The sequence below is a fragment of the Syngnathoides biaculeatus genome, chromosome 4 (assembly GCF_019802595.1).
Source record: "Syngnathoides biaculeatus isolate LvHL_M chromosome 4, ASM1980259v1, whole genome shotgun sequence".
Lineage (NCBI taxonomy): Eukaryota > Metazoa > Chordata > Actinopteri > Syngnathiformes > Syngnathidae > Syngnathoides > Syngnathoides biaculeatus.
Window position 1 is genome coordinate 12,036,856 of NC_084643.1, and position 20,790 is coordinate 12,057,645.

At 53.5% G+C, this 20,790-nt stretch overlaps 3 protein-coding genes across 9 annotated transcripts; 1 reads left to right on the forward strand and 2 right to left on the reverse strand.

Moving 5' to 3' along the window:
* Window positions 1-1,881: 1,881 nt before the first annotated feature.
* LOC133498912 (nucleus accumbens-associated protein 2-like) lies at window positions 1,882-10,328 on the reverse strand. 4 transcript variants are annotated; one of them, XM_061816194.1, is made up of 9 exons: window positions 8,884-10,328; window positions 6,894-7,205; window positions 6,686-6,806; window positions 6,067-6,251; window positions 5,622-5,869; window positions 4,980-5,132; window positions 3,844-3,949; window positions 3,574-3,671; window positions 1,882-3,019 (listed from the first exon to the last, which is right to left on the reverse strand). In XM_061816194.1, the coding sequence occupies exons 2-9, from the start codon at window positions 7,193-7,195 to the stop codon at window positions 2,706-2,708; spliced, it is 1,527 nt and encodes a 508-aa protein (XP_061672178.1). In that variant the 5' UTR covers window positions 7,196-7,205; window positions 8,884-10,328; the 3' UTR covers window positions 1,882-2,705. The 4 variants fall into 4 exon arrangements, with proteins under 4 accessions (XP_061672178.1, XP_061672177.1, XP_061672176.1 ...); XM_061816193.1 differs by having other exon boundaries at window positions 5,652-5,869; window positions 6,686-7,205; XM_061816192.1 differs by having other exon boundaries at window positions 3,574-3,653; window positions 6,686-7,205.
* A 44-nt stretch (window positions 10,329-10,372) lies between these two features.
* On the forward strand, window positions 10,373-14,358 carry cfap77 (cilia and flagella associated protein 77). 2 transcript variants are annotated; one of them, XM_061816195.1, is made up of 6 exons: window positions 10,373-10,765; window positions 12,290-12,358; window positions 13,338-13,578; window positions 13,725-13,824; window positions 13,900-13,998; window positions 14,055-14,358. In XM_061816195.1, exons 1-6 carry the CDS (start codon window positions 10,645-10,647, stop codon window positions 14,118-14,120), a joined length of 696 nt encoding a protein of 231 aa, XP_061672179.1. In that variant the 5' UTR covers window positions 10,373-10,644; the 3' UTR covers window positions 14,121-14,358. The 2 variants fall into 2 exon arrangements, with proteins under 2 accessions (XP_061672179.1, XP_061672180.1); XM_061816196.1 differs by having other exon boundaries at window positions 10,374-10,765; window positions 12,286-12,358.
* Window positions 14,359-14,481: 123 nt separating this feature from the next.
* Window positions 14,482-19,849, reverse strand: ddx31 (DEAD (Asp-Glu-Ala-Asp) box polypeptide 31). 3 transcript variants are annotated; one of them, XM_061816167.1, is made up of 21 exons: window positions 19,734-19,849; window positions 19,274-19,342; window positions 18,333-18,449; window positions 18,158-18,252; window positions 17,964-18,039; window positions 17,856-17,899; window positions 17,709-17,779; window positions 17,531-17,640; window positions 17,373-17,414; window positions 17,235-17,299; window positions 17,045-17,164; window positions 16,837-16,943; window positions 16,577-16,767; window positions 16,364-16,498; window positions 16,233-16,292; window positions 16,082-16,132; window positions 15,683-15,822; window positions 15,521-15,605; window positions 15,073-15,184; window positions 14,814-15,009; window positions 14,482-14,666 (listed from the first exon to the last, which is right to left on the reverse strand). In XM_061816167.1, exons 2-21 carry the CDS (start codon window positions 19,328-19,330, stop codon window positions 14,570-14,572), a joined length of 1,971 nt encoding a protein of 656 aa, XP_061672151.1. In that variant the 5' UTR covers window positions 19,331-19,342; window positions 19,734-19,849; the 3' UTR covers window positions 14,482-14,569. The 3 variants fall into 3 exon arrangements, with proteins under 3 accessions (XP_061672151.1, XP_061672150.1, XP_061672152.1); XM_061816166.1 differs by having other exon boundaries at window positions 18,333-18,452; XM_061816168.1 differs by lacking the exons at window positions 15,521-15,605; window positions 15,683-15,822 and having other exon boundaries at window positions 18,333-18,452.
* Window positions 19,850-20,790: the final 941 nt, after the last annotated feature.

Consider the following 20,790-nt stretch of genomic DNA (forward strand, 5'->3'; position numbering starts at 1 on the left):
TTTAGAAAACAGCGGGGAGGCCGGCCACCACGTACGGTTTTAGAGACGGACGGCGGCGCTGAAGAAACAGCAGGAAGCAGAAATGAAGATGCTGAGGTTCTCGCTCGGAGCAGAGCAGCTTGGATAGGATTTAAAAAAAAATGAGCTCAGCCAAAGTCGGATGTTTCGGAGACAAGGTGAGAGACGTCGATGGTTCGGGCAGGTCCGGAGGCCAGAGACTGACTATATTGCCAGAAGCTGCGCTGAGGACGGACGGAGCTGCCAGGCCAAAAGAGCGACAGAGAGGAAGACCAAAGAAAAGGTTGACGTGAGCGAGGACACGAGGATGGCACCGGACAGGCCAAGATGGAAAAAGATGGCGACCTCCAACCGGGACAAGCCGAAAGAAAAAGAAGCAAGTTTTAAGATCGTAGCCTTAAACGATTTCCGACATTGCTTCTCTCAGGCAGAGATACAAATCGAACTTTGGTCCTGGCAGATGAGTTGCTTCCCGTTTGGAACCGCTGAAAATTTTTCAGGAAAAGTTGTCAAAGCTTACAGAATTGACACACTCACACATATACGGAGAATATTTCTGCAATGTTTATTATGAACTCTTGAAATTCAATTTCATCTTCCATTGCCACCGATGACACCTGTTGTAATTCCTCCTAGAGCCAGTGGGTGGTGGTGGTGGTGCGTCGAGTCCATGTTCCAGGAATCAAGACGCTGCTAATTAGTTGAAGGTCTCCTCGGCCTTTTGCCTGGTCGCCATTGGGGGCACCTTTTGGGGGGTCCAGACTTAACTGACGGTAACTGTAAATTTGTTTCAGGAGCCACAGAGACCATCTCAAAGAATGCAGTTTATGGAGTCGTGGGAAGTCTGTCGCCTCCCGTTCGCTACAATGGGGAAGCCCGGATGATGAGGTCTTGGCTCCACAAACCCCCTGACGGGTTCAGTTCATTGATGGCACAGCTGGGGATGTGTTTAGGGCCCCACCTCCAACATTCTGCTTCAAAAGAAATTGGCCAGCAAATTCAAACAATTGTGGAGCTCCACAAGTCGGGCTTATCCTTGGGTGCAATTTCCAGATGCTTGAAGGTGCCACATTCATCCGTGAAGACAATTAGAAAAGAAACAGTTCAGCCAAAGACACAGGCTGGAGACCTGCCAGGTGGTCTGATGAAACTAAAGTGGAGCCGTTTGCCCTTCGTGACCAAGGTTACATCTGGAGGAAAAAGGGGGAAGCTTGTAGACCTGAGAACACTGTTCCAACTGTGAATCGTGGAGGTGGCAGCGTCAAGGTTTGGGGCTCTTTTGAACTGGAGCTCTTCATAAAAAAGACGGCGTCATGAAGAAAGAACATGACGTGGTGATATGAAGGCGACATCTCAAGACGTCAACCAGGAAGCTAAAACTTGGGCGCGAGCGGGTCTCCCAAAAGTACAATGACCCGACGTAAAGTCGGAAGCTTGTGGAAGGTGACCCAAAAGTCGTGGAGTTCAAAGGAAGGAAATGGAGGTCAACTTTTGACCGTGAAGAAATGAATATAAAGAAATTGTCTCCCTCGTTATTGTGGCATTTAACTCATGTCAATGATTTTGGTGATTCCGACTGACCTGAAACCGGCGGGAGAGATTTTCTTTGATTTGACTTCGGATTGTGAGACAAAAATTGAAAATGTGTGGTTTTGCACAGCGGATGGAAACCTCCGTCTTAAGAGATCCACAAACACACCATTGAGGATCTTGATTGGCATTGTTTCTGTCTTTTATGCTCAAATAGGAAGAATTGTTTGAACTACTTGGCTCTATTTAAGAACGTTCTTTGCATTCAAATGTCTTTGTCCGCATGCATTTTGAAAAAATCCCAATAAAGATGCGTCAGCGGGGAACCAAATGTCAGATTTTCAATTAGCTTTATTGACTTCATCATCATCAGCAGTCCCGGAAGCCGGAAACATGCGACAGAGAGGCTGAGCGGAAGGGCGGCGGAGTTGGGGACGGACGGGAAGCGAGGCGGGCAGCAGACGGGAAGCGAGGCGGGCAGCAGACGGGAAGCGAGGCGGGTAGCAGACGGGAAGTGAAGCAGGCAGCAGACGGGAAGTGAAGCGGGCAGCAGACGGGAAGTGAGGCAAGCAGCAGACAGGAAACGAGGTAGGGAGCAGACAGGAAGCGAGGCGGGCAGAAGACAGGAAACGAGGGAGGCAGAACACGGGAAGCGAGGCGGGCGGCAGACGGGAAGTGAGGCAAGCAGCAGACAGGAAACGAGGTTGGCAACAGACGGGAAGCGAGGCGGGTAGCAGACGGGAAGTGATGTCGGCAGCAGACAGGAAGCGAGGCGGGCAGAAGACAGGAAACGAGGGAGGCAGAACACGGGAAGCGAGGCGGGCGGCAGACGGGAAGCGAAGCAGGCAGCAGACGGGAAGTGAAGCAGGCAGCAGACGGGAAACGAGGTAGGCAACAGACGGGAAGTGAGGCAAGCAGCAGACAGGAAACGAGGTAGGCAACAGACGGGAAGCGAGGCGGGTAGCAGACGGGAAGTGATGTCGGCAGCAGACAGGAAGCGAGGCGGGCAGAAGACAGGAAACGAGGGAGGCAGAACACGGGAAGCGAGGCGGGCGGCAGACGGGAAGCGAGGCGGGGCGCAGTCAATTCGAGACATTTTGAGGTAGGATAACAGGCAGACAGGGGATGGACAGGAAGTTGGACGTCCGGTCCAAAGCTTATTGGGTGTCGTCAGGCTCCGCCCCCTTGAGGTCAGTGTCCTGGGGGTGCGGCGAAGAGGACGCGGTGCACATAAGGAGGCGGTGGTGCTGGTCCTGATGTTGTGGCACCTCCAGGCAAAGGTAGGGGGCGGCACCGTCCCCCGCCGACCGCCCCGCGGCCCCCCTGCCGACCTTGCCGTCGTCGCGGGGCAGCAGCGATTGGATCTTGGGCAGCCATCGCTTTCGAACTCTGCGAGCGTTGGTGCACATGTCGGCCGCGATCACATTCATCTCGCTCTCCTTGAAGCTCGGAGCAAAGTTCTGGCAGTACACTGATCAGAGCCAGCGCGGTTAGTACAAAAGATGATTTGGATTTTCATCATCGCTCATTAGCTGTGTTGGGAATCACTCGTTTCACAAACTAAAGAATCACGGGTGTCAAAGGCATTTGCGTTCGAGGCCCACGTTCACCCCAACTTGATCTCAAGTAGACGGCGCCGATATATTTGGGGTCTAAAAAGCTCTGAATGAGCAATTTTTTTCCCCCTATTTGGAAATTCTCCCTCGTTTCCTGTGACCTTGTTGCAAAAAATCTGAAATTTCTTTCCAGAAACGACTGCGATCTCAATCGCCCAAATGCGCAGCTAACAGGGAGCGCTGGCTCGACTGGACGGACTTGACGAAACAACTTACAAGAACTTGGCCAGAAATACAAAAAGACTTGACAGGAGCTAAGGATCAGTGAAGCCTCGGGGGGCCGAACATTCGACACCGTCGCTTGTAAAGATCACGGCGGCGTCGTCGTGTCAAGCGGAAGGGCCGGCGGGACGTAAAGACGGATTTGAGAATGATTGGGAACACAGCGGCGGCGTTCGGCGGCTCTCACGTTTGACGGCGTTCAACACTCGGTTGTCCAGCGGCTTCCGGCTCGGGTCGTTGGTGGAGGAGCGGATCCCGGTCCCGCAGCTGTTGGCCAGAGTGTTTCTAAGGAGACCGGAACCAGCCAATCAGTGCCGACGGGCGCGCAGGCGGACACACGACGCGCGGCACGGCATCCGGATCCAGGATAGAAAAGTCCGACGACGTCGCGTCAGGTCCCGTGAGGGTCATACGTGTCGTCAGATCAGAACCTTCGAGAAGACGCTTCTACGCTAACCTGTCAAAGAAGGTCGCCAGCAGCCTCCTGAGCAGAACTTTGTGTTTGACCCCCGCACAAAGGTGACAGTTCATCAGTTGACCTCGTGACATGAACACGCCCGAACCTGGTGCGTGCACACACACACACACACACACACACACCACACACACAGCACGGGAATATGACTTCATCGTGTCCGTCGCATCAAACACGTCAACTTGTTTACCGTGCGGTTAGCAATAGAACAGCAGGTGACACCATCTTGTTTTCCGCGGGCGCCCATTCATGTTCGCGTTCATTTGACGAGAAAATTTGCAGAACCGGCGGCACAAAAGATCAATTTTGAATTTCCGCCTGCAGCGCGGTCCAGACGGTCCGCAAAGCGATCTTGTGGCGTCGCAACGCCCTGAGCATCTGACACTTCCTGGCAGAGGACGACCGCATCGCCGGAGCGACCTTCCCCACTGACCCGATCTGGTTTTGTTTTGCTTCTCAAACCGGCGGAAGCGGCGACGGGGTGGATTCTGCTGGCGAACGGTTTACCCATTTGGAAGGTATTTTTTTGCAAATGGAATTTTTCAAACAACGAACGTCGCCGGTAGCGACAGAAGGCTTGACGGCAAAAAAAAAAAAAAACCTGACCCTTGTTGACGCCTTACTTTTGATATTAGGTCAGATTGCAGTTCGTTTGATTTATCTGCCAATAGTTCCCTTTTGATTCTGAAGAACCAGAGCTCAATATATGACTTTGAATGATAATAATAATATTGCTTTTTATGCTCAGGAAAAGTATTTATCATTAACGAAGAAAAAGTCAAAAACCGGGACACACGACATGAGCTAAAGTTCCGTGAAAAAAAAGGCAAATTCTTTATAAAGGTTACGTGACGCGTTTCCGCACATTCAACTTGCAGTCACGTGTACCCGAGCGGCATCTTTGCGACCGATTCACGTCGATGAAGGACTTCTCCTTGGATATACAAGTGCACGTTTTTCCACAACTCTAGCCGACATTTGAAAAGAACTCGTCGTGTGACAAATCAGTCGCATTTCACGGAGGACGACAGAAATCCTCAAATATTTATACGGAAAGGCTGAAATTACGACAAGTCGAAGCCAAACAAGTAGTGCGACGGCGCCGTCGCTGCCAGTACCTGCCACCAGTTCCAGCTTGCGTCCGGGTTCTCCCTCCACGTAAAGCGCCGAGTGGCATCGATAACCGATCTGACTGACCAGACTGGCGGGGAGGGCCATGTTGTCCCCGCCCACCACCACGCACGCACGCCGCAGGCGCAGCGTCTCCTGGCCTGGACCAACGAGAGGACGGGAGGAGGCGTGGCACCACAACACAGGAGCGTGAAAAAGATGGCACGCATTTTTTAACACAACTGAAGTCATCGGGAAGACTCTGAAGAGAAAATCCGGGGACCGGATAACCCCCCCCCCCCCCCCCCGGGGAAACCGATCGCAAATGCGATTAGTCAGAAAGTAGGTACAGCGAGTGGTCTCCTCGAGCCCCGCGACTTATCCGAGGAGGTTCCCCAGCTCAGGCCGACGCGCTGGCGTATGGCTCCGCTATGGAATAATGTTCAGAAATGACATCTGCGTGCGGATGGTGGATGTGGGGAATGTGGATCTCGCTGGCGGCGTGCAAAAGGACCCATGATGTCGGCGATCCCCGGAGCCCCAAGGAAAAACCCGTCGGACCTACATACACCATTCACACGAATGGCCTATTTTGTGATTTGCATATCGTACGAGTTATGGGACCGTCCGTACCATGTGACCAGACTTACCCGGGTGTCCAATTGCGTGCTGGTATATACCGAGGTGCGCGGCATTGCCGAAGTCCCCGTCCTCCGGCTCCTCCTCCGTTGGCGGTTGCGAGGGGGACGAGTCTGTGGGCAGGCTGGACTCATCTGAACTACGACGCCCCCCGCCTGCCAGGAAGTAGGACTGCAGTCCCAGGACCAGACTCCCAGCTGCACCCAGGTAACAAACGGCAGCCTCTCTCGTGGTCCGGAGTGCCCCTGCAAAGTCAGCTCTGAGGGCAGAGAGGTCACAGGTCACTCGTCATCCGAGGACTAAGCTGTGGGACTAACTGTTAGCTCATGGTTCCTGGTCTGGCTGCACGAAATGGAACTTTTTGAGGGCAAAATTGGACCAAATACTACATCAAGTTACAGACCAGGTAGAGTCAAGCTGGAACTAGCCAGACCAGGACAAGTTAGACATTCTGACCTGGCATCCAGTTCTTCTGGAATTGTTCCCGTGCAGTTCTCAGGAGGTGTGTCCAGACGTTCCTGTTTGATCCGGCTCACGGCCAACATTAGGTCCTCTGGACTCATGGATGACGGGTCCGGGCTGGAACCCCGGAGCTCGACCAAAGACCGGTCTAAAGGTCCGAGCTCGTCTGCTGAAGTTGTCTGTGAACCGCCGACACAAAGGAAAGATCCAAAGGATCGCAAAGGATCCAACATCCAAAGGACATCTGTCCTCCCTACACGTACTAACTGGATCATGTTTTTTTTGAAAAGCTGAATTCCGTGCTTGACCAAGGTTCCTGATCATGGACTAAGCTGACAATAGTTTCGGGTCTTGCTGGAATAAGTGTGCCATGGATCTTGCTCTGCGGTGACTAATTAATATTAATAAGAGACTAACCCTAACCCTATATTTTGAGGGGACTCATTACGTTTACGAGTCACGATTCCTTTCCTGACCGGACAAGGTTTGTTCACGGTTCCTGGTCTCCACAAGCCGAGCGGGCCATGGTATTGGGAATAACCGGACTAATAAGATATTTTTTCCTAATCAAGTGTGACGAAGTGGGCTACGACGGACCCTGATCTGAACTTACCTGGGAGTCGCAGCAGTACGGCGACGAGGATGCGGTATTGGTCTTCATGAGTTCGAGGCTCCTCTCTACAATATTCTGGACCTGCAGATAGCCGGCCGTGTACATCAGGACCAACTGCTCGCTGGCGACCATGTTGAGACAGCCCGTGTAGCAGAAGGTCAGGATCTGCCGGAAACAAGATGGCGTCACCGAGGACGGAAGCTCATACGTAGACCGGGACCACTCCAAAGAGTCGGACGACTCGGCGCTGAACAGGTCTCGGAAGTAAAGAGAAGACGCGGCCAGGACGGCGCGGTGGGCCTTGAAGACCTGACCCTGGACTAGGATGGAGACGTCGCAGTGGAGTCCAAGAAGTCTTTGCTGATTCAGGCTGCTCAGAACGCTACTGCCGAAGTCGCCGATCGAAAACTGAAGACTGGACTCCGCCATGTTGCAGGCGGGCTTAGGGAGGGCAGCTCCTGGTCGTGATGCTGGTCTCGGTGCTGCTGTCGCCACCTGAATGTCTGGCATCCATGGCGTGCTGGCAGGGGTCCAAGGAAATGAACGCAAATTGAAGAAAAAAACTCTAGTCCGGCATAGTTCAGCAAAGTCCGCGTATGTCAGGCAGAGTCCACGCAAAAGGTAGCACGGTCTACTCGAGCTTAGGAGACGCCTGGTAGAGGCCAAAAGGGTCAGGTCGAGACCACCACGGTCCAGCGGAGTCCGATCTACTGCACTATCAAACGAGGCAAACTTCAAAGATTGTCCTGCATGTAACGTGACGAACCAGAACTAATGAGTTGCAGTTGCAACGATCATCAGACTTGCATGCACGGACAACTTCCTCATCAGCCGCTGCGAAACGTTTCATCTAAAGAGAGGGATTTATTTCAACGGGGGTCCGAATCATGACGCCCTCCGCCTGACGTTCACGTACTCCTGTCTTTCAACTTCCGAGTGCAGCGTCAAAGGTGATACGATTCGGTGGGGGAGAGGGGCCGCCGCCGGCCCGGTGAAGCGGAGCTCCAGGGCAACCGGCCCTGATCCCAACAGCAAGGAGCCTCCGGCTGCCAAGTCAACCCGTCGGCTTTGTGCTGACTGCACCAAAGTACATGTGAAGACCGATGCCTCATTACTCGATGCAGACGCAAGACCAGAACGATTTTCGCAATATTGACAAAAGTTTTTGGAAGGTTGTATGCTTTGCTTGCTTGCTAACCCGATCGACAATTGGTTCACTTCCAGTCCTGGTATTGCTGGATTTCTCCCCTGCGTTTGCGTCTTCTAGTGATCCTCGGAGCTCAGGTCTCCGGGGATTTATCCCCCTGGTAGGGTCGCGCATGAGACGGCGAGACGGCTTGAGGGACGCAAAGGGTCACCTCGCCGGCAAGGAAGGAGCCCGAGCGGGTGCGCAGAGTTGAGAGGTTCCGACGAGATTCGTCAGGCCCGCCTCGACGCACGTCTCGGGCCCCGGTACCAGTCTCGTTCAGATCGGTCCGACTCTCACAACGTCGAGGGGCGCCCAGCGGGTCGGAACAGGGTTAGTTGCCCGCCTCTCGCCCCAAAATGGCCGAGATAGGCCCGAGTCAAGGGAAGCACTCGAGAAAATGGGCGCACGCAAAATGCTGGAAATCCTTTGAAATTGTGAAAAAGCTCTTTGTTCTTTCTTCACTAGGAAACAACACGAGCACTTGCATCCGTCCATTTTCCGAGCAGCTTATCCTCACTCACTCCGTCAAAGGGGTTTGGGTTTTTTTTTTTTTTTTTTTTTCTTTCCTCTCCGGGGACGACCCAGTCCAATCCGCCGAAAGCCGTCCGGCCCCGCTCGGCTTAGAGGACGGAGGCGTCCCGTCCCCGCCGTCGGCGCGGGTCCGCGCCTCAAGCCTGAGGGTGTCCAAACCGCGGCCCGGGGACCGTTCGCGGCCCGCGGTAAATACGAAATCGACCCCAGAGATTCGCCCGCGTCCTACGACTTACTTCCTGCGACCGATCGCTGGCAATGATCAAAAAGAAATCGCTTGCGCGTCTTCCGACGTCTGCTTTCTGCCGTCTCAAGGTCATTATAGTTGATATTGTTTTAGTCCGCCACAGTTCAATAAAGTCTACACGAGAGTTTGGAGTCCAGCTGCGTCACTCAAGTCCAGTCCGATAGGACTGATTTGAAAAAGAACAAGTCCAGTTTTGGTCTTGTGCTTGTTTAGTTGTGTTTAGTTGCTCACCTCCTGTGCGCTCCTCGTCCTACAGCTGCAGTACGGCGACAAGCCAGGCGCGCACTTGCAGGCAGACACACAGAGATGGGCGGGGCGGGTCATCCGAGGACAGACGGAGCTCGCTCAGGCGGTTAGCCGCTAATGCTAATGCTAATGCTAATGCGGCTAAGTGCCCTGCAGAGGACCCAAACGGGAGGGAGACGCACGCGCTCGCCATGACTCGGCTAAAGCACGCCGCCGCATTGCGGTGCCGCGGCTCGGTTTCGTTGTCAAGACGGGATGGGATGGGATGGGATGGGCTGGGCTGGGCTGGGCTAGGCTGGGCTCGGGTCTTCATCGACGACGAGTCATGCTTTGGAATATTAAAACGTCACTTTTTCACAATTTAATCGACATAAACGAAAAGATTGAAACGTCGCAGCCAACACTGAACATCAATTAACAAACAATTCAATTTTTAGTCAGCAGGTGGCGCCATACTGCTGGGGATGTCGTCAACGTTCCTACAGCTGATTGGTTGAAGTCTTTTTGCCCCATCCCACTTTCAGTACAAAACCGACGGGGGGAGAAAAAAAAAATCACTATGCTTGCACTGATTTATTTGTAAATGTAAATTGCAAAACCTGTTCGAAATTTGAACTCCATTTGCTGGGCTTCTTTGAAACTCAACTCAACTAAAAGTGAACTTCGTAAGTCGAGTCGTTTAACTGCCTCGTTGACGTCACTTCCCCTTTGTGCGTGTGCGCGCTCGTCTTTTAAATGTTTTTCTGTAACAACTGTGAAGCTGACAGCTCTTCATCTCCGGATGAAGTCGTCGTTTACATATTTGTTCAATCAAGAGTCATAAAAAGCTTGTTGTGCAATTAATCTATTTTGTGTCTTGATTCCATGCTTGTTTTATTCGATTTTAATTCAGTAACTACTCTTGCTCACACTAACTTTTGTCCACGCGATGGCGGTGTTCTATTACTGTTTTCGGTTTTTTTTATGATTACGTATGGTGCACTGTATTATTATTATTATTATTATTATTAGTCACCTGCAACTTCCGTTCCATGTTCTTTTTTTTTTGTGCACATTCCGTTGTTGATTATCGAATCACATTTTACTACACATACATTTATATGTGGACGATAACATTGGAAATAATCTCTAATGGAGTGATTTCCAACCTTTGTAGAACCAAGGCACATATTTTACAGTTGAAAAATCCCACGGCACACCGACAAAAGTAAATGTCATCAAAAATGGGTAGATTGATTACTTGATGTGCTTCCTGATGATTTTTTTGTTCTGTCTGTCATTGTGCCCCACTGGCATAACTAGATGACCAATGATACATTATTTCTTGGAAATAAATGTTTTTTTTTTTTAGAAGTTACATAAAATTGAATAACTTCCCACGGCACAGCTGAAGAGCGCTCACGGCACTAATGAGCTTTGGAGAATGAAATTTAAAAAAAAAAAATATATATATATATATATATATATATATATTCGAAGTGCAATGCACCCAAACTCAAATCCTGCCTTTTGGGTTTGTCTCGGCCGCCCGACGTCACTTCCGCCGAAGACGTCTCCGTTTCCGTGTTTGGCCTGTGGTCGCCATAGCAACGAACCGCCAGCCCGCCACGAGCACGCGCGTCGGCCTTGGCGTCCGACATCAAAGTGAGTCATAAAGTGAATGTCGGATGAATATTTTTCATCCGAGCGCATCCCTTTGGCTCGCTTCCACGTCGCTGACGTCACCGTCTTCAAATTCTCGCTTTTATGGTGACACAAAATTGGCGCTTCGGAAGCTTTTTTCCATCGGCGGGCTCCGACCATGACGTCACCGGAAGTGGGCGGGGACAGAGTGTCCGAGAGCGACCGCAAACCGGCGCTGATCGAGGTAAAGCCGACCTTCGAGCTGATTGGCCCGAAGCGCGTGACGTCAGAGCCGCCACGTACGGCGAGCGATCCGAACAGCTTCCGAGCTGGACCGGACTTGTGTCCCAAGATCTGCCGGTCCAAAAGGGACGGCGACGATTTTCCAATTCACCGTCGTCAGTACAGAAGTTTACAATTTGAATTGGACTTGCAAGCGCTCACAAATGTATCTTTTGATCCGGACCTTAGGAACAACACGGAACCACCTGATGATCAGGTGGTTCCGTGTTGATATGCTGTGCGGTTGTCGTGTAGAGCGACGAAGATCCGGATGTGGATCTGCGGCGGCTTGTGTCACTCAAAAGTTTAAGCGTGCAGTCACTCATTTCACCCCTCCGACCCACACACACACCCCAACTCACAAACTGTGTGTGTATCCCCGTACCCGGCCCCCTACCGGGTTTGACTCAAACTCCAGAAATGTTTCCCTACTAGTCTGAGAGACCCCACAGCATACGATACCATGTGTAGGCATGAGCAGCGCAGACGACGATATCCTGATTCGGTTCAAGTTCCAGGTGGGGCTGTCTCCACTTGACTGTGTTGAACTTGGGGGGCACCGCTCAGTTTTGGACTCTGAAATGAAAGGAACGCAACGCAATACCCCCCCCCCCCCCCCCCCCTCCCAAGAATAGCGTCGATGCACATGATCAAACCCGCCAATTGTCCCTTTCCGTCTTTCCACCAGATCACGGACAGCGTCTGTTATTCCCGACGTGTCGTGTTCTGACGAGGCTCCCGTCCGGGGCCGGCGATCCGGAGCGCGCAACGGCTTTCGGCAAACACGGAGCACGCCCCTCCACTTCCTGCCGGCGCCAGCCCTTTGGGCCGCCAGCGCCTCAAATAACAATGGAACGCCATTTAGTTCTGGACTCGCTGCCCGGAACCTGATCAACTAAACGCCTGGCGGGACTCCTCCGCCGTCAATGTAGACCCGAGTCCCAGACTGGTGAAGGCAGGCGGCGGTGTAGGCACGTGCGCGTGCCTGCCGCTAGGCCGGGACCCCTGAACGGGTTTGAACGCTTTGGCACGAACGAGCGAGACCGCCTGAGGTCATTTAAGAGCTTCTGCTCATCGGAGGAGCCCGTCTGGGCTTTTACTGGTCGGTAAAATCCCCTTTTTTGCCAACGAACCCGGCGGTCGGGGAACAAGATCCCGGATCTGAGCCCCCCCCCCCCCCCAGGATGAACGGGTGAGAAGCTCAGCAATCCGGGAGGGGCCTCCGGAACCCCCCCCCCCCCCCCCCCCCCGTGAGGTGTTCGGGCGCATCCCACCGCGAGGAGACCCGGAAGCGGCTAGGGAGAGGGAAGTCTGGGCGTCCCCGCTAAAGCCGATGCCCCCGTGACCCGACCCAAAAAAGTGGCAGAACACGCATGGATGGATGAAAAATGTCCGCTTTTCATAATGTAATTCATTGGTCAGACGTTGCTCAGGCAGCCGTCGTGCACGCGTGCGCTTCTAACGTGTGCCCGTACGTACCAGCTAGGTTCCGAGGGTCCACCTTTGACGGCGGGAGCCGGGAGCAGGTTCCGTGGAGACGGCGGCGTGGCTGCAGGTGAGACACAGGCAAACGCCGCGTGTCAGGGCTGGGACCCCCCCCCCCCAAACATGTCAATGGGGCTTTCAACAATCCTTCAACCGGCAACCCGGATCAGTATACGCGCACCGTCACATCACACTAGATCCCCACTTCAGTACCGGTACCGGCCGCTCACGTGCTTGAGAAGTTTCCGGAACTGCCGCCGGATCAGATGAGGCTCCGAAATGTCGCTTCAAAGTGTTCTAATTCGCCAAAGCACTCGGTCGGCATCGTTTCCGCAACGGACCTTCCCGATGGCGATCTCGAGCTCCGCCCTCTTGGCCACGTCCCGCAAGCTTCCAAAACGGCGATTGAACGGAACACGGTTGAAGTCGATTCTCTGTCGCGTATTCCAGATGACATTGCGGTATGATTTTTGCCAAAGGCGCCAGACTTGTCCAAGAGGGTTCTACAGAGAGGTCGCCACTATTTCACGCAAGGAAGATTTTGGACGGAGCGGGAGGCAATGTCAGAGTTACGGCCAAACGTTGGCGATCGGTGCAAAAAAAGTTTGACGCCTCACCGACTTCGTATTGAAATCCAACAGGATCGAAGAGTGGAATGGTACCGGGCGTGTAAAGCAGGGGGGACTACTTTTGACTTGGAAAGCTCGCCAGCAATATATGATGGCAGACTTTACAAGTGAGTCCATTGCGGGGGCAGCGGCGTTAGCGCACGCGTTGGCCGCCATTGCCCAATGGCTCCACGACATACGTCGGGAAAAGTACACAGCGACCGTCTGCCGTTGTACGAGAGCGCCACCAATTACGCGAGGAGAGTCCGACTTACCGAAAGCGGCATCGGGGACCCGACCTCTTTGAACTTTGACCTTAGGATCAAATTGCGTGCGCGGCCGCCTTTTAGTCGTCATCGCCGACACACAAATATAGAACCGAACGGATGGATTTGTTCCGATCGCCCCGATTGGGCTTCGTGTCTTTGCTCGTGTGTGCAGCGCTGTCTCGGTGGAGGGTCCAATCCCGACAGGAAGTCCCGCCCCCCCGACGCCTCCCGGCCCCCAACTTTGTGACCCTGAACCAGGAAGCGGTGAAGTCGGGTCACGTGACCGCCAAACAACTGAGAGAGTACAGAGAACGGATGGGTGCGGTCAAGCACAGCCCCGCCCCCAGAGCGCACAGAGGCGGAGCTTCTCAGCGCCCGCAAGTTCCAGACATAACCTTCGGAGTTAAGAACAGGTCGCTTACTTTGAAGGACTCCGTAGTGACTCGGGAACCAGACAACCATCGACGCGTTTCTCGCTCCCGAATCACTACGAGAGCTTTTTCAGCGGAACCGTCTCGAGTCGGGCCCCGTTGACCGATGTGATGACGGCGTTCCTCAGGGCGCCGTCTCCGCTCTTCGACATTCTGTCCCACGAGTACGCCCGCCGCTGGACGCAGGAAAACCTGAAAAGTCGCAGCGAGCACGAGCGGCGCAACGCGGTCAGACACACACACAACACACACACACACAGACACAAACGGACGACTCGGGTGACGCTTTTTGTGTGTTTGCAGGTCAAGTGTTTGTCGTTTGCGCACACGCGCACTTCTTTGCTGCGCACCAACACGGCGCTCCCTCACATAAACACGCACACGCGTGCGCGCTACGCACAGGTAATGCGTGCATAATGTATATGTAGTAACTGTGTAATAACATGCTACGTGTTCAGGTGGGCCCCGCTCTGGATACCTTCAGGAAGCGTCGTACCGGTCATCAGGTCAAGTTAACCAGTTAAAAGGGTCGACGAGATAAGGGCTCAATTTAACCAGTGATGTGTGTGTGTGAATAAGAAAATAAAAGTTTGTGAAAAGCTTCCCCCGGCGTCAGTCCCGGGCCGACTCATTGACAAATGTCATTCGCCTCGCCAATTAATAGCGAGCGACGTCATGCGCGCCCATATTTGACGATAATGTTTGCCTGCAATCCATCGGCTTCATCGTAATCGCTGGCGCCGCTCAATCGCGTTAACGTCATGGATACCTTTTGGGTCTGCGCTGTGGAGGAAAAAAAAAAAAAAAAAAAAAGCGGGCCTTGCGCTCTCCCAGGGGAGACTGTCGGCCACCGGGTCGTCGCGTGAAGAACCCCAGGACGTAACAATCACGCTAAGCGGTTTAATTTGTCGCCGTTTCACATGGAAACGTCAAATTGAAGTGGGAGAAATTTGTCGGTCTTGGTGTCATGTGGTCACTGTAGCTCCGCCTCTTCCCGCTTTCTCTTCTCTTTCTTGATTTGGAGGCCGCTGGAGAACTCGTCGGCGTCGTTCGTCGTCTTCGGACGCGGCCTGACGGCGGACAACCACAGATTGCGGCGAGGTTAGCCTGCGTGCTAACGGGGAGCGCGTGTGCGGACAAAATGGAGGCTTGTGTGCGTGTGTCAAGTGCGGTGCGCTCGTGTTCGGTTTTTGCGGGTGTGCGTGCGCGCGCCTCACTTGTTTTGTGCGTTTGCGCCGCTGCCGCCTTTGCAACGACGGCGCAGGCGAGGCTCCTCGGCGGCAGCGAGGCGGCGCGGCGCGTCTCTCAAGCCGAAGCTCTTGGCGGCGTGTCCCAGGTGGAGCGCCCGGATGTGGAAGAAGCGCTTGAGCCGGCTCGGGTAGCTGGCGTACGACCTCAGGTACGACACCAGCGCTGACCCAGACGACAGCACGTCAAAAGACGCCGCTCGGCGAAGGGAGCGGCCGGGGCTCGTACCTTTCTTGGCGTCGCGCAGCGACGTCGCGTCGGCGTGAACGAAGTTCTCAAAGTGCGTCTGGAGCACGGTGGCACGCTCGCGACTTTCCTGCTCAAGGGCGCCGGCGGAAACCTGACGGGCGACAATCGCAATTGTTTAACGACCTTCCGTGACAAAAGTGCGGAATGAAAAATTGTCTTTTTGGAAGTGCACACGATGACAACTTTTGTCAAGAACGCGACTTTGCCGCTTATCCTCACAAGGGTCGCGGGAGCGCCTATCCCGGCCGACGGACCGACTACGACCCGAACCGGTGCCGTGACGCGCCAAATAATCAGAAGAATTTGTCAGTGATTTTGCAAACGTTGGAGCCGTTTCCCCTTTTGAACCCACGAAAAAAGACTTTACGATCCACGTTCACGACCGAGCGAGCGCATTTCCAAAGTCGTCCCGGGCCAACGGCGCTACCTGGCTGCGGTACTTGCCCCGCCCCTTGTAGACGTCGTCCTTCACCAGCTCGGCCAAGATGTCCGTCAGCTTCATCTCCGAGAGGCTGAAAGCGGGCGGAGGGCCCCGCGCGGTCAGTGCGGGAAGCGGGCGAGCGGACGGACGGGCGGGCGGGCGGCTCACCTGATGTCGCCGTCGGCCAGCTCGTCGACGAAGCCGGACTCGGCGGGCGTGAGGAAGAGGAGGCCGCTGCCCCCCAGGCCCATGCGCGCCGTGCGGCCCACCCGGTGCACGTACTCGGCCACGCTGCACGGAGGCGTGTACTGCGCGCGCACGCACACACACGCACACACACACACACACGCCAACATGATGCCTTCGTGTTGCGCAAGCGTGTGGAACGTTTGTGTGTTAGGTTCATGTATGCGCTTTGTAGAAGAGTGTGCGGTTGCGACGTGTGTGGAACGTCGTGGACGTACGCCTGCGCGAGGAAGCGCGTGCGACTTGCGCTTGTGTGGTTACAAAGTGCCTTCGCGTATGGACGTGTGCGCGTCACAAAGACCAAACAAACTCGTGCGTCACCTGGATGATCCACGCCACCTGAGGCAGGTGCAAGCCGCGAGCGGCGACATCCTAAAGCAAAGCAAAAAAAAAAAAAAAGAATCAAAATAAATTGTTGTTTTAGGCGTCCGGGTTCGACCCCCAAAACGACAACAACATAAGCCGGACCCACCGTACACAGCAGAACTCCGCACCCGCGACTCGAGAAGTCTCGGAAAACCTCGCAGCGTTCCTGCAGGACAAAAGACCAAAGTAAAAAATAAACGCAAGCGTGTGCGTCGGCCCCGGCGAGCGCGACCTCACCTCCTGAGGCATGTTCCCGTGGAGACGCAGGAAGCGAAGGCCCGTCCGCCCGTCCGCCGACAGCACGCCGCGGAAGAGAGCGTGCAGGAAGTCCACCTCCTCGCAACTCGACACAAACACCAAGGCCTTCTTGTCCTGGCACGCACGCGGCAATCACGCGAGAGGATCGGCGGGCGTCGCGCGTCTCGAGCGTCCGTCGTGCAACGCGCGTACCCGACAAGTGTGCAGGAGGAAGGCGGCCAGACAGACGAGGCGGACTTTGCTCGGCACCACCACCGCGAACTGCTCGAGGCCCGTCGGCAAGGCGAAGCTCTCCCGTAGGGCCGGGGCGGAGTCGGGGTCGGGGTCGTGGACGCGGACGTCCACGGGATCCTTCAGGCAAACGTCCGCCAGACGCGTCACGCCTGAAAGAGAGCGAGCGGCAAGTTCCCCCGCGGCGCAGGAAGCCGCTAGCGGCGCGTGCGCGGCTTCACCTTGAGTGAGCGTCGCCGACAGGAGGACGTTTTGCCTCGGTGCGCCGGCGGCGTTCAGAGAGTTGAAGATGATCGACAGGTCCTTCTCGAAACCCAAGTCCAGGATCCTGCCCGCACATTTTTCAGTCACGCGTCCGCACCATTTTGCTTGCGCGCCATCCGATGTGGCGGAAAGTCCATCATCTTTCGCGTGGCGCGTTTGTTTTACCGGTCGGCCTCGTCCAGCACGAGCCAGCGCACGGCGCCGAAGGCGATGCTCAGGGTGTGTTTGATGTGATCCACCAGACGTCCCGGCGTGGACACCAGGACGTTGATGCCCTTCCGCAGCCTGACGACAAAACGTCCATTTCAGTGTTTTCAGTCGGGCTAAAAACCTTTTCAGGCCCAAAAGCGCCCACCTGGCCTTCTCAGACTTCCTCTTCTCTCCGCCCGTCAGAACTCCGGGAACGATCCACGTGAACGGCTGCCGGCGGGAGTGGGAGGGACGGACGCTGAGCGCTTGCTGTCTTTTCGCAATCAGAGCGTGCGGCGTTTACCTTGAGAAGTTTCTGGAAAGTGGCGAAGGTCTGCTGGGCCAGCTGGACAACGACAACCCGTTACAAGCCGGGAATACTCCACAACGCCGAGCGCCGCCGCCTCCTCCTCATCATCATCATCATCATCAACAGTAAATAATCACGAAAGTCTGCCTCACCTCCCTGGTGGGCACGATGACCAGCGCCAGAGGTCCGTCCGAGCGTTGGACTTTGGTCTGGAGAGCCTGGAGGCTCTGAACCACCGGGACGGCGAAAGACAAAGTCTTACCTGCCACGATGAGGGCGCACGTCAGCGCAGGCACAAGCGCGCAAACCCACACGAACACACAAACCGACCTGAGCCCGTCTGGGATCGAACGACGGCATCTCGCCCGGACAGAAGCGGCGGAATGCTGGCTTTCTGAACGCTGAACAAAAAAATAAAAAAAAAACACGTCAGTTGTGGGCGCGCGCGGCTCAAACCGGAAAGTGTAAAAGTCAAACCTGGTCAGCGTCGACACGTGAAGAACTTTGTTCAGCGTTGCCACCTGGTGGAGGAAAACAACCAATCAGGACACGGAGCCGACGATTGCACGCACGCGTGGGCGTTACCAGGTGAGGGTGAAGGTTCAAGTCCGAGAAGGATTGTGAGGTAAAAATCTTCTCCGTCAGCGGACGAACTTCAGCTCTGATTGACAAAAAGAGTAGAAAAAAAACAAACAAACAAACAAAAAAAAACCAAAACAAACAAACAATCAGGACAGGACCAAAAATGGGAGGGCCAATGACGAAGCCTTGAGGCTCACCTTTGAACTTTGGGGATGTCCGGGTTGTGCTTGAACAGGGACGACGTCTTGATGTTCTCGCCGCCGCCGCCGCCCGTCACACGTGCGCTTGAAACCTGTCGTCGTGACGACGAGCACACGGCGGGTCGAGGGTCAGAATTCGCCCGGTGACCTCACGCCGCGTCGCGGGCCTCACCTCCTGCGGCTTCGCGGAAGGCGGGGCTACGGCCTGGAGCTCCGCCTCCTTCAGGCGGCTCCGTTTGGCGGCCCGCCGCTCTTTGAAAGAGGGCCACTTCCTCTTGGGGGGCGTCGCCTTCTGGAGGACAGACGGAACGGTCGCCGCGGTTAAACTCGCAGCGCGGCACCCACCGTGACCGGTCGTCGACAGTCCAGCTACGAACGACTCAGCGGCGAGAGGTGGGACTCGCTCGTGAAGACTCGTCTCAGATGAGAATTGTCCCGTTCCGACCAAAATGAATCAAAGAATGAAAGCTTGAATCCGACGAGCCCCGCCAGGTTGCCCAAGGGTTCCGCCATTTAGACTCGGCGAACGCACACGTTTGAATTTCACCGAGAGCTTCCCTCAAAACGAAGGTGCCTCGAGTTTACCCGACGCGTCCGGCGAGCCGCGTAGACGCAGTCGCAGTAAAAAGTTGTTGAAACGCAGCCCGACGACGACGACGAGGTAGCCGCGAGACGCCGGCAAAACAAACCTGGCCGGGATTCTACCCGCGGCTGAGCCGCAGTGAGGGAAACAAACTCTGCCGGCTCGGTACGGGGCCCCAAAAACGTCCCGTAACCTGATCTTTCATTCCTGTATTGGCTGAATGGACTGATTGAAGGGGAATTCGGACTAAATCTGCAGAAGACAGAAAAAGAACTTTTGCGCTTCCTAAGAAACCGCCGAATCCAAGAATACAACCACTCGCGCAACTCCTCCGTTTCCTTAAACAGGAAAGATTATTTCCACCGCTTTTATGATCCGATCGTGAGTTGTCTCTTTTGCGACCTCAGCTCATTTGGGGAAATTGATTGTCAAGAGTTTTCCGGAAGGAGAATCAATAACGCCGAGCGCGGCTTGAAGATTGTGACGTGTGTGGAACTGAGGCAGGACGTGACCTCAAAGTACTTCCTCACCGCAGAAGATGAAGAGGAAGTGACGTTAATGTACAGCTGATCGTGGGACGACGCCATCTTCACTGCTTCCTAAAAAAAAAAAAAAAAAAAACACGAACTGTTTTTGGTACGCGCGTTTCTCGAATCCCATCCGAAAGAAAAGGCCTCCGCTGGTGATGCGTTCAAGAACCCTCCTCACACTTTGGAGCATAATTTCCTGGAGCCACTCGTTCAAACCTTGGAAAACTCTTTGGTAGCGAATCTCAACCTGGACTTTAGGTTAAAAAGCAGACATTTTAACCGTTTGCCAGTTTGTGTGCTTTAGCTTCAAATAAGACGAGGAAATGAACGCTAACATCCTCGCGCTAGGCAGCACTCACGTCCGATCAGGTCAGTAAGCAAATCAAACAAATCAATAAACGTCCGATCAGTAAGTTAAGTAAGCAATTACAACAAATCAATCCATGCAAACAGGACTCACCAACGTCCAAGACGAAAACACGTGCGAATGTTTCCTGTTTGGTCCCCGAGTCACTTCCTGACATGCGCACTGGACTTCCGACTTTTTCCGGTGAGCGAATCTTTTTTTTTTTTTTTTTTTTTTTTTCCCTTTATTGAACATTAAACGGAACAATACAATTCAACGCAGAAGACAATTTGCCAGGGGGGTCAAAAACAAGATTACATTCTACAGAAAAACATGAAATAAACTACACAAATTTACCGTTTTAATGAAAGAAAGAATTCTTAATGGTATGAATATACTGTCTAGTTTCATTTGGAAAGAAAATAAAACAAGGATTTTTATTTATACACCTACATTTATGAATATGAAATTTAGCTAGTAAAATTATAAGATTAATCATATAATAGTGTCTGTTGTTAGACGAGGTAAAAGACGTGAAACCAAACAGTATATTTTCAAAAGAAAGAGTAAAACTGTTGTCAATAGAAGTAGAAATAAAAATACAAACATCTTTCCAGAAATTAGTGGAGACAGGGCAAGACCAAAATAAGTGAAAATTATCTTCAGTTTGAACAGAAAAAGCAATCAGTATCAATTTGTTTTTTAAAACGCTGTAAAATAAATATTTTGGAAGGATAAATTTGCTGAATTACCTTAAAAGATACTTCTTTTATTTTGTTGTTAATCATATATCTAGTTGGTAGGATTCATAATAATTGATTCCAATAAGATGTTACGTGAGGAAGAGACACTATGTCCCTTTGAAATAAAGCACGTATGGAATGATTGTTTTTACGCGTTCTCGAGAAACAAATCGTGCCTACTTCGCTTTTAGATGGATCAAGATGCAAAGGAGCTGGTATTTGGTCCGCTGGGCTTCTAAACAGCAAAGAGACACCAGCAGCAATTGCATTAATGATTCGTCAGTAGCACGGGATTAACACGGGTGAGCGAATCGGCTGAGGAAATGGCGTGCGAGGCGCCCCGGAGCGGGAATGGAACCGTGGAAGCGTTCGGTCGCTCCATCCGGCCGAGCCGCCTGTCCTCACAAGGAGCCTATTCCAGCCTCCGG

Excerpts from the sequence above, each read along its gene's own strand:
- ddx31 (XM_061816166.1), bottom strand. The coding sequence starts at position 19,330 with ATGGCGTCGTCCCACGATCAGCTGTACATTAACGTCACTTCCTCTTCA. Across the intron at positions 18,040-18,157 it reads GACATCCCCAAAGTTCAAAG|AGCTGAAGTTCGTCCGCTGA; the intron begins GTGAGCCTCAAG and ends TTTGTCAATCAG. Across the intron at positions 17,300-17,372 it reads CTTTCCAGAAACTTCTCAAG|CCGTTCACGTGGATCGTTCC; the intron begins GTAAACGCCGCA and ends TCCCGCCGGCAG.
- LOC133498912 (XM_061816191.1), bottom strand. The coding sequence starts at position 7,195 with ATGCCAGACATTCAGGTGGCGACAGCAGCACCGAGACCAGCATCACGA. Across the intron at positions 5,870-6,066 it reads CCAGAAGAACTGGATGCCAG|AGCTGACTTTGCAGGGGCAC; the intron begins GTCAGAATGTCT and ends CTCTGCCCTCAG. Across the intron at positions 5,133-5,621 it reads GCACGCAATTGGACACCCGG|GCCAGGAGACGCTGCGCCTG; the intron begins GTAAGTCTGGTC and ends TCGTTGGTCCAG.
- cfap77 (XM_061816195.1), top strand. The coding sequence starts at position 10,645 with ATGGTGACACAAAATTGGCGCTTCGGAAGCTTTTTTCCATCGGCGGGC. Across the intron at positions 12,359-13,337 it reads AGACGGCGGCGTGGCTGCAG|CGCTGTCTCGGTGGAGGGTC; the intron begins GTGAGACACAGG and ends TCGTGTGTGCAG. Across the intron at positions 13,999-14,054 it reads CGCGTGCGCGCTACGCACAG|GTGGGCCCCGCTCTGGATAC; the intron begins GTAATGCGTGCA and ends CTACGTGTTCAG.